Here is an 11699-nt window from a genome sequence, read left to right as displayed (position 1 = left end):
ATATACATATATATAATTATTTCAAGTTTCAAGAACGCTTTGATGGTAAAACTATACATTATTGGTACATATAGGACCATATAATATTATTCTCCTAGTGCACTTTTTAGGAAAAATACTGATGTAGCATATATTGTAATGCGAAAATTTAGAAATATAATATATTATGTGTTATAACATTCCAAAAAAATTATTCATCATCTTCCTTATCAGTATTTATTTCTTCTTCTTCTTCTTCTTCTTCTTCTTCTTCTTCTTCTTCTTCTTCTTCTTCTTCTTCTTCTTTTTCCTCTTTTTCTTCTTCCTCCGTTTCCTCTCCAGCTAATATTTCGTTTTCTACAGGAAAAAATTATTTTTGGAAAAATAAAAAAATTAATGCATATACATACGTATATTTTAATTATCATATTATTATACAGGGCTGGGTAATATTTAAAATAGTTCAATTTTAAATATGTATTTAAAATGGAAATGGCATTTCGCGTTTTCCATTTTCCATTTTAAATGGTTTTTGGAAAATCATTTTCATTTTACATTTTAAATGGAATCATGTCTATCATTTAACTATTTATAAAATAGGTAAATGCCAAATGGTTTTTCTATATTTTCATAAATTTTCTCTAGAATCATTGATATATAAGAAGAACCAAGTCCCATGATTAGCCAAAGATTTTTATTCAAACAAACTGCAAATTAAACTGCAAGAAAAAAATTAATTCCAGATCCATAAATATCGAATCTTAATTAAGAATATGAATGTTCCAGCTTTATGTAAATACTATATAGATATCTAAAAATGTATTGTATATTACTCTTAACATCTAATTTTGACCGTAGTCGACGCTTCTCATATTAATTTGATTTATTCAAGTAAACGGTCCCATTTCCAAATCATATAATACTAAAAAATTTTAAATATTCTCAGAAATACTTTATTTATAATACTGTAGTCAGGACTTCAAATTCCGTTAAAAATAGATTTCAAACATAAAATACTTTTAAAAGATGTATACCACCCTGGCGGAAAGTTTTTACGAAAACCTACATAGATTGAAACAAGATCATATTGTTAGAAGTTTTTCGTAGAAATTCGTAGTGAGACGTAGAGTAGTTGTTTGTTTGAAAAACCAAGAAATCCTCCGCTCTCAAACAATGTCACTCCATGTCTCGCTACAAATATCTACGAAAAACATGGATTTCTGAGACGAACAAACCTCACTCTATGTCCCATTACGAAAAATTAAAAATTTCCAGGATCTTGTCTCAATCTATTTAATTTTTCTGTATTTTTTTGTAAAAATTTTTTTTTCGCTAGGGCAGGAAAAACCATTTCGCATTTGAAAACTATTTAAGATACCTATTTATCCATTTTACATTTAAAATGGATTCGAATAATCTATTTTGCATTTTGCATTTTAAATACACCTTTTAAAAGTATTTTACAATTAGTATTTTAAGGGGTTATGTCTACCTGTAAACTTCAAAAAAATCGATTTTTGGATTTTGATATTATCTTAAAGTACATAACTTTAAAAAATATTCCCTATAAATTTCAAGTCGATTCGACAAAAATTGACGAAGTTATGTGAGTTTAAAGGTACTGGTTTGAACGTTTGAAGCACGTATTTTACGTGAAATTGCGTGAGTATTTTTTTTTTAATTTTGTACAGTCCGAACTATATTGGGGGAAAATGTAGGGGATTTGATTCTAGCTGTTAGGGGTTTTTGGAGGATCCTAAGATATGTTTTAAGAGACACCTTCCAAAATCACTTGGCAAATTTCAAACGCATTTTTCTCAAAACCGCATTTAAAAAATCCAGAATATCTCGAAAACCGCTGCATTGATCAAAATAAAATTTGATAGGCTTCTTTAATACTACAAAATCTAGTGCCCTATCGTGGCTTTTTTTTTCGATGCGTATTTTTTTTACTGGTAAAAAACGAGCGAACTTTGGTAGAAGAATCGTATCTTCGAATTTGAACAGCCGCGATTTTGTCGCAAATTAATTTTTCAAAAAAATGAACGATCGGGCACTAGATAATCTTATATATTAACTAAATTTGTCGGGCTTTTTGATTTGAGATAAACCAGCTCAAAGCTAGAGTAGCCACCGCAAAACGCTTCTAGAAAAACTGCTTCTGGGAGATTACTCATATCTTCCTTATTTATGAATATTTTGCAATAAAAAAAATACTGAATTATCCTTGAAATATATATATTTGAAAATATAACCGTTCATTTCAAAAGCACTTTAAATTTTTTCAAAAAAAATTTTCCAAGAATACGTGTTTTTCGACCATGCAGGTAGGCATAACCCCTTAAATGAAATTCGAAAGGCATTTTACCCAGCCCTGTATACATACATATATATGTATATTTGATTTCTTATTTTTAAATTATTTTAAAAATTAAGCTTGTATATATTTTTACCGATTACCTGTTGGTAATGCTGCTGGCAAACGCATTAATTGAAATGCTTCTTCTTCTTTCACAGTAGGATCACAAATTTCCATAATTTCTGGTCCAATTTTGTACTGATCTTGAACAGGTGGCATATGAGAAGGATTATAATTATACGCATTGTATTTGTGGCCCCAGCCGATGTACATAGTAGCAAAACGTCTGTGAAATGACACCATTTTTAAAATCACTTTAGCGTAATTTTACGCATAATTTCTTATGTAATGTAACTGATAGTTCAACATAATTTTTTATGTTATCCTAAGCCACAAACGTATTCGTGGCAAAGTGAAATGGTTATTTAATAATGGATAATAAGTTATGTATGTGAGATATGAAATAAATTTAAAATCGTTTTGTTAAATTGAATTAAATTTGACAATGTTATGACAAAATATTCTACTTTTTTACTGCAAAAATTTATGTAACATTACTTTATAAATGTACTAATAGTTGGCTTTTGAAATAATCTGTATATATTAATAAAATTTAAGTATTAATACTGATAAAAATAAGTGTATAACATTTACTTTCCTACCGCGAATGCGAAAGCTCCAGGCCAGATATTCGACCTAATTAAAGCTACTGTAACATCTGGTTGTATATATGATGACTGTCTAACAGTCCATGGTATCACGGAGTCAATAATAGCATCTTCAGATAAAGGAATTAAGAGGGGTAGTCCAATCTCTTTCACCATCATCTTTACTTCATCTGTTTCTACGTCTTCTTTTTCTTCTTCTTCAAATACTTTCTATATAATTATAGCTTCTTATTAAACAACTTGGTGAAGTAAGTTCCGCAAGTAACCGCGAAAGATAATTTTACAGTTAGAACTAAAATATTTAATCTAATCAACTAACGTTGACAATATTTTCCTCCTTGGGATTCCACCAGACAGTACGTCCTTGGTTAAGAATATATGGACTATGATGACACCAATTTGACATGGAGGGATCTACAAGATCCTTGATCGGCAGTGGATCATAATTTATGTTTTCTAATAACTCGTCTTCTGTGTAGACTAGATATGTGAATGCAGGGAATGGAAGAATTATTATTCAGTCACTTTTTCTATTACTTTTTATAATAATAATTTGATAATGATGTCATTTTTTATGACTATAATAATAACTAACTAATCGCTAAGATTGCGCCAAGGTTGGGAAAGTCACTTTGAAAAGTAACTTGCATCACATTATGCATTTACTTACTGAAAAAAATAATTTGTAACGAGTAACAAGTTATCTCGTCAAAATTAAGTAAAGACTAAAAGTAACGAGTTACAAATGCCGAGTTAATTTTTTCAATAACTAGTGACTTATCCAAATCGTTACAAGTAACGATCGAGTGACTTCTAACCCTGATGTTACTGTTAAAGCCATTAAAACGATTCGTCATTGCCAAATCTTTATTATAACAGAGTAACGATAAAGAAAGTATAACGATAAAGAAAGTATTTGTGTTAAAAACGGTCCATTCACGTTCTGCGTTAACAGTTGTGTCGAATTTTTTAACATATTCGAGTGTTAATTTAACATAATGTGATTATGTTATTTAAAGATTTTGTGTGAAATTGATATTTAGTATCAAAATAACACAATTTATAAGTAAGCGAACAAGTAACGTAAAATAATGTGTTTTACAATGTAAATTCTAAGCAAATGAATGAAATATGTGTTAATTTAACATATTATAAACGTTAATTTTCTGAAAAAAAATGCTTCCACGGTTTGTAAACAAACCGTGGAAATATTACTTTTATTATATTTATTCTCTTACATAATATTTATGTAACCTTTTAACATATTTATTTTGTGTTAAATTAGTCAAAAAATTTAAGTGAACCGTTTGTGACATGTGGTTTATGTTAAATTTGACATATTTTCTTCAACAGTGACAAGTAGCTAGTCATTTCTATTCCCTGTGTAAATATGATACCGCTTTTAAATAATATATAGGGTCATGTATAACTAATAATTTTATTGTAACTTGCGTATCTTTCTATCATTTACTAAAAAGATAATCTATAATAAGAATTAGAAGTTTGTTATACATTACTTTTTTTTCTTTCTTCTTCTGTTTCTTCATCCTCGTCTTCTCCACTGAATGTGAAAAAGCCAATTGGCGAAACGTGAGTGGTAGCACTAATCCTTGCAATTTGTGCGCGAAGATAATTTTTTTCGGTACCAGGAAACGGTGGAAAACTGTGAATCTGTTGGAACAAGAAAATAATATGGTAAATTAAAGGAATAAGCCGATGGACTGCAGGGAACGATTAATTAAAGTGATTTTATTATAGTTAAAAATTTACTTGTTGTTTGATTTTAATAACTGCTTTCCTTTAGTCTGATTGTCAAGAAACTGTTATTCCACATAATTATTGTATATATCGTACACTGTTAGAAATATTTGAATTTATAATACCCTTGCAATAAAAATATGTGCAGTAAATTTACAAACCATGTAACGTTTTCCTGTGATTTCACAATATTTGTAAATTTACAATAGAAATTTGTTTTATGAATATTTAAATAAACTGCAAATTAAACTGTAAAGAGCAAATTAATTTCTGATAGTCCATAAATATCGAATCTTAGTAAAAAAATAACTGTTCTAGCTTTATGTAAAATATAGACTATATAGATAAATATACTATATAGATTTCTAAAAATGTATATTTCTCTTAACATCTAATCTTGACCATAACCGGCGCATATTAATTTGATTTATTCAAGTAAACGATCCCGATTCCAAATCATAATATTAAAAAATTTTAAATATTCTCGTCAGAAATACTTTATTTATAATACTGTAATCAGAGCTTCCATTGAAAATGGATGTCAAACGTAAAATACTTTTAAAAAATCTCTCTATATCACCCTAACAGAAAGTTTTTACGAAAAACTATATAGATTGAAACAAGATCTTAGAAATTCTTAATTTTTCATAGATATTTGTAGTGGGACATAGAGTAGTGTTATTTGTTTGAAAAACCAAGAAATCCTTCGCCTTCAAATAAGGTTATTCTACGTCTCACTATGAATATCTACAAAAAACTATGGATTTCTGAGACAAACAAACCTCACTGTATGTCCCACTACGAATATCAATGAAAAATTAAGGATTTCTAAGATTTTGTCTCAATTTATATAGTTTTTTCTGTATTTTTTCGCTAGGGCAGGAAAAACCATTTTGCATTCGAAAACTATTTAAAATACCTATTTATCCATTTTACATTTAAAATAGATTCGAAAAATCCATTTTGCATTTTAAATACACTTTTTAAAAGTATTAGGTATTAAACTTAATTCTTGCCGTTTTTCGTCTCCAAAATTGATTTGTTTCGAAGGGAAATACCTTAATCAAAGTATTATTAATAAAGTATTATTAATTAGTAATAAAGTAGAAAATGGAGGAAATTTATACTTTGATTAAGGTATTTATATACTCATCTTCCCTTCGAAACAAATCAATTTTGGAGACGAAAAGCGGCAGGAATTAAGTTTAACATCTAATATTTTACAATTAGTATTTTAAATAGAATTTGAAAGGCATTTTACCCAGTCCTGGTCATACGTATCACTAGATATTATGAACAACATATGTGGATTAATGTTATAGATGCGTTATATGGATGTATTCATATTCACAAATAACGTCGCTCTAACCTGAAGTCTCCTTCATTAAAAGGCATCACGTACCGGTGTTTCCAAGTTTCCCGTACAGTATCGAACAATCTGTCGTGCAATTACTATCTGCTGCGGTGTAACCGTTGGAAGTTCGATCCACTCGTCGACTCCAGGCGTGTTGCATACAAAATACACCTAAATACGGTTTAGCTTACTATGAGGTGGCAAGAAATTATACATAAATGAAATGTGCGACGTGACGCTGGTCAAGTAGGCATTAATTTAAGTATCTTTGACATTTCGTTATTTAAGAGTTTGTAAATGCACACTTTTTTATTGAGGCCGCTTCCGATTCTTTCGATCGGTATTTCCGGCAATGGTGTCCACGGATTAACAGGTAACGATGGAAAAATAAGCTCCAAAGGCTTTCCTTCTGATTTTTTATCTTTACGTGAACTTCTCGTTGTATTGACAATTCCCTCCATGTCTTCCTTCTGAATTTTTGTCGCCGTTTCTTCCTCTGTGAGTTTTGTTGCTATTTTGACTTCGATTTCCCCCTTTTCTCTTTTAAATTGTACTTCATGTTTTTCTTGCTATTTTTAAAGTAAATATTATTAGAAATTTTCAAGATTGTACAATTTATATAATACAATAATTACATTTTTCAAGAAAAGTTGGTATAACAGGGTTTTAATATACTATAAGTACTTTCTTTAATTTATGTTTTTAATCTTATATGGTATATGAGATATATGATAAAGATATACAATGAGAATTAATAAATAGATGTATATACTAGTATGTATCAATTTTCTCAACGTCATTCATAATGTCAAATATTTTATGTAATACCACGTTTACTTAGAGAACAAATTGGATCGCTATGCAGTGTCTTTTGCGCTATGCAATACAAAAATTATGTCAGAATTGAATTGTATTTTAATACTAGTATTTTACCTGTAATCTTCGAGCAAGTTCATCTGCTTCAAGTTCAGCTTCTAGTATATAATAGTTTTTAGGTTTTCCAAGTATTTTACCCCAAAATCTAAGATACCAATAAGAAAAAGATACATTTATTAAAACGTACAAGAGTATAATATAGTTTTATATTATACTATATAATATATATATATATATATATATACATATATGTATAATACACTGGAAATCATATAAGTCTCGAATACCTAATATTTTCAAACGGCATTGTTGAGGCAAATTTCCGAATCGATAAATTAAGCGACACTATTTCACGTCGGGGCAAACCTATACCCGTCTGCTCAAAGTAAAATAAAAGATCCAACAGGTTGGGAAGTTTCTTTTTCTTATCGTTTTGCTCTTCATCCTCCATTCTCTCCTGTTCGTCTTTGTTAATCTGCTTTACATCCTACCGCGATTGCAAGAAGATTGAAAGTAAGGTAAAACAAAAATTATATGAGTTTGCCTCGTTTGTACGTTATTTATTTGAAAAAAACTTGGAATATATCGTGATTTTGTTATCTGTTACTTGTCGAATCATACCTGAAAGAGCTTAATGAGCTTTTTGGCATCGTCATATTGCACAGGTGGTATATATAAATCTCGAAGATAATCCGTCTTAATTTTAAATCTCTCCTCTTTCAATTTTCTGCTGTATTCTTCAAAAATATCAACAACATTTGGTGGCCGTTCTGCCAATATTTTTGCCAAAAGCTCGATTAAATGATCATATCTAATCAAAATGATTGTCACAAGTAAAGTAATAATAATTTATTTACTCAGCATTTACTCTCCTATAATAATTTTCCTTTATTTTTATTTATCGAAATATAAGTATTTCAACTTCTATAACGTTTAAAAATATATTATTACAGGATATCAAAATTTATATTTCAGAATTAATGCAATACAATTGTTTCTACCACACACAAGCTAAACTTTCTTACACTACTAAATTTTTTTCCGTAAAGAATATAAATTATATAATAAATATGTGAAAAATATTGAAAATAAAAGTACGTCTCAATGGGAATACAATTGTGTATAGTTTTAGTTTTTATCGCAGAAAATTGAGTGATACACGTACAAACTGTCACCCGATTCCGTGCTGTGTTTCTGAAGAAATAGCTTCGCGCGTCGGATATCGTGCTTCACGCTGGGAATGTCGTCGGGAGGTGCTTCTTCTACGATATAAGAATATGACATTTTTATTGTGTTGTTTTTCAGGCCTCACCGTGTGCAGTTCGTAAAATTGTATGCGATGTCACATCACCGGATACTCAGTAATATTATCACAGTAACGTAACCACTACGCAAGTTCTGTCATCGTTTGGTAACTTATATCAGAGCCAACTGATTTTTTTTAATCGACGCTGTTCATCCGTTTTTCCGTTCGTATCATCCTGTGCCGCGAAATCATTGCGATTGTTGTTACAAAAATATAAAATCTTATCTAATGACCTAATTATTTCAACACATCGCACTGCTAAAAATGCTTAATCAGCTTTGTCAAAAGTAGATAGAACGATAGTTGAGATAAACGTCTCCTACGCATTCCTATCGAATAAGAACCCATTTCCGAGTGAAGATGCTGTAAGCTATACAAAACAATTGAAAAAATATTTGAAAATTGAAAATAATTTAATTTAATATTTATAAAAGAAAGCACTTTTTATTCAGTATAACGTTATTGAATTTGGTATTGGTATACATATACGTGAATATAATAGTAATAGTAAAAAAAATCTGTATACAATTCTTTGAATTTAAAATATTTTTATATATTTGAATCCGTTATACTTCAGTTATACTTCCTCTTCTTTTTCTGCATTCTGCATCTACATTATATGATATAACAATACAATTATTCCGTGGATAATTTTCTAAATAAGTAAATTAAAAGGAAAATATGAATGAATAGTATGACTCAATAAAGATGAATCGCACGCGCACAGTTTCTATCAGCTTGCATCCTGGAACATACTTATCGTCTATCGGGTGTCCTAAATATGATGGACACTTCTCGAGGTCACTGGCTGTTTCCTTTGACGCCCACCTTTCTTTTGCAGCATAAAACACGTGTCCCGTCTTCGAAAACTGCTGCAACAGTAAATGTTAAGATTTCTTGAAATTAAAAGGTTCCGAAAGTTTATGATATTAAAAGTAGCTCAAAAAATAATGATAAAAGTATTTTTATCTCAGCTTACAAATTTGTCTATATAATTATTGAATTATGAGATGAAACACATCTTATATTTTACTTTATTAATTATTTACTATTGGTATATACACGTTTACGTAGAAAATAAATTTATAATTTTTTAACGTTTTACAGATACACTGACAAAAAATATTTATTCTGTAACAATTATCCAATAGTCTAAAAATAAATGTGTTTTGAAACGTCTTTATGATAAATATTGTTCTTGAAAATTATTCTTTGTTCTACCTAACTATATATACATATACATACGACACTAATGTCTAAAGAACTATTATACATATAGGAATGAAATTGAAGAGTGATTTTGGGGAATAAATATTGAGGACACAATGCGGTTATGACAATAAGTTTTGGTTTTAATAATTATAAAATTATTAATAAGTCTCTTATTAACATTATAACTTAACATCACAAATCAATAACATTTTTTATTTACAAATTCTCTCATATATGAAATTTTCTTTCGATATTACAGCCCGAATATAAAGTCATGATTACGTGTAATGCGTGCGGCTTTAATTACAATTCGTTGCTACATCGTCAATAAGCTGAAATTATGGCTATGTCGTACCTGGAAGGTACGGTTGAACACGTGGCAAGTTTCAAACATTGAATTGGATATTCATCAAGTTCAGGATTTCATAATTTCAAGAGTTATAACAGGTGGTATTGGACGAACGTATCACACATCATCCCACGGATGTAATGTTCAACATGCTTTCCAGCGGACCAGCTGCGTCACTCGGCATTCCGCTCGGCACTTCGCCGCTGCATAATGCCACGTAATTAACAAAATGGTATGCCGATTAATAAAACGTGAACGCATGATTACCCAGGCTGGTATGTATCGGACGGACGGACGGATTCGGAGCAGAACGGATTACCCGATTCGCCGAAATTCAATAGCCACTGCAGTTTGACGCGCATTGTTCGCGCGACGGCCAGATGCGTTAATTAACAAAAGGCCGTTAATGTATGAGCGTCTATCGCAGATGCGATTTTCAACCGATAACGATGATAAACGAGTTCGAATAATCCGACTCTCACTCGTGCGTGGGATAGCGTAATAGTCCGATAGACGACAATCACGGTATTTTCCTCGGCCATTTCATTTTTCGATATTATATGGTTAACGTATAGTTACCATTACAGCATGTCACAAGTGTCAGTATAATGCGTTTTCTTAAAATAATTCTTAAATTAAAACTAAATGTTTTAATTAGACACAAATATAATATGGGTATTAATGTTAATAAAATGTTATTTCTTACTTTAGTGTGAAAGTTATTTGATCAAGATGACATATTAAGACGTTATTGTTATAATCAAACAATTTTAGATGAAATGTATTTACTGCAAATATATGTATATATCTTTGCTATTATTTGATATAATTTACAATTTAATTTAATTTGATTATTAAATATATTATACTATTCTCTTAAAATAAGTAATTCAAAAATTTCTACAATTTCTAAAATTTTAGTTACTTATAAATTAAAAATTATTGCAGTTCTGACAGTTTTAAGGACACTTTCAAGAACAATATGTTTAATTGAAAAAAATTAATTAAAAAATTCTTAAAAGAGAAGATTTAGATAACCTGTAAAATTTTATATGAAATCGCGTTTGTATGAAAGTTTGTATGGAAATTTGCAGGTTGTCTAAACTTTTTTCTTTTTATATAAGAATTTCAATATTTTTACGAATTCTGACACATGTATTAAAAAAACGAAAAGTAAACGAAAATATAATTTCCGAGATTTTCTCTCGGGTTTTTCTCAAAGCTCCTTTGCACACTTCACTTTGGCGATGCTTTTAAAGAAGATCGAAGAACGATAAATTTGTTAATCAAGCGGCATTGGTAGCTTTTCGGATGTAGACGACGAGTGCCAGAGTTAGTGCTCGTAATTTGCGGGGGCGTTGGAGTATGAATGAGTCCCTACCATTTCTCTCTCTCTCTCTCTCTCTCTCTCTCTCTCTCTCTCTCTCTCTCTCTCTCTCTCTCTCAACCATTCCATTCTCGCCAGTCGACCACCCCGTCGCGTCGTCTTTTACCAGTCCTACTCATCCCCTCCATATTTTCATTTTTTTCTTCTTTTCTCTCTCTTCTCTTCCCTGTTCTCTCTCCTTCATATCATCATTCTTCGTTAGTCTCTCTTCTTCACACCCACACCAACCGAAAGCAGCTCATATCGGGGGTCGGTTCTCTCTCCAAGTTCCGCGCTTCTTTCGGTTAGTTTTCTCCCGTGAGTTGTACGCGCGCATTCTTTCGTGAGGACCGGCTTCCGTGTCGTACGGTCTTTAGGCTCTACAGTCACAAGAAACAGAACTAGCGTTGTGTTGAAATAAGAACTCTTGGCATCTTGTGGATAGAACGGAAAAGCTGTTCATTATGTGCCA

The 11699-nt window shown here is 30.4% G+C and overlaps 1 protein-coding gene across 1 annotated transcript; it reads right to left on the bottom strand.

The window, feature by feature from the left end:
- Positions 1–283: 283 nt before the first annotated feature.
- Positions 284–8482, bottom strand: Rsph4a (Radial spoke head protein 4a; the record flags this gene model as incomplete). Its single annotated transcript, XM_018505247.1, has 11 exons — positions 8160–8482; positions 7616–7805; positions 7282–7481; positions 7052–7139; positions 6424–6687; positions 6167–6289; positions 4524–4677; positions 3326–3486; positions 2993–3216; positions 2440–2624; positions 284–336 (listed from the first exon to the last, which is right to left on the bottom strand). Coding segments are annotated over exons 1-11 (1761 nt in total), but the record flags the coding sequence as incomplete, so codon positions are not given.
- Positions 8483–11699: the final 3217 nt, after the last annotated feature.

Source organism: Trachymyrmex cornetzi, unplaced genomic scaffold (assembly GCF_001594075.2).
Source record: "Trachymyrmex cornetzi isolate Tcor2-1 unplaced genomic scaffold, Tcor1.1 scaffold203, whole genome shotgun sequence".
NCBI lineage: Eukaryota > Metazoa > Arthropoda > Insecta > Hymenoptera > Formicidae > Trachymyrmex > Trachymyrmex cornetzi.
This window is presented reverse-complemented; position numbering and strand designations above follow the sequence as displayed.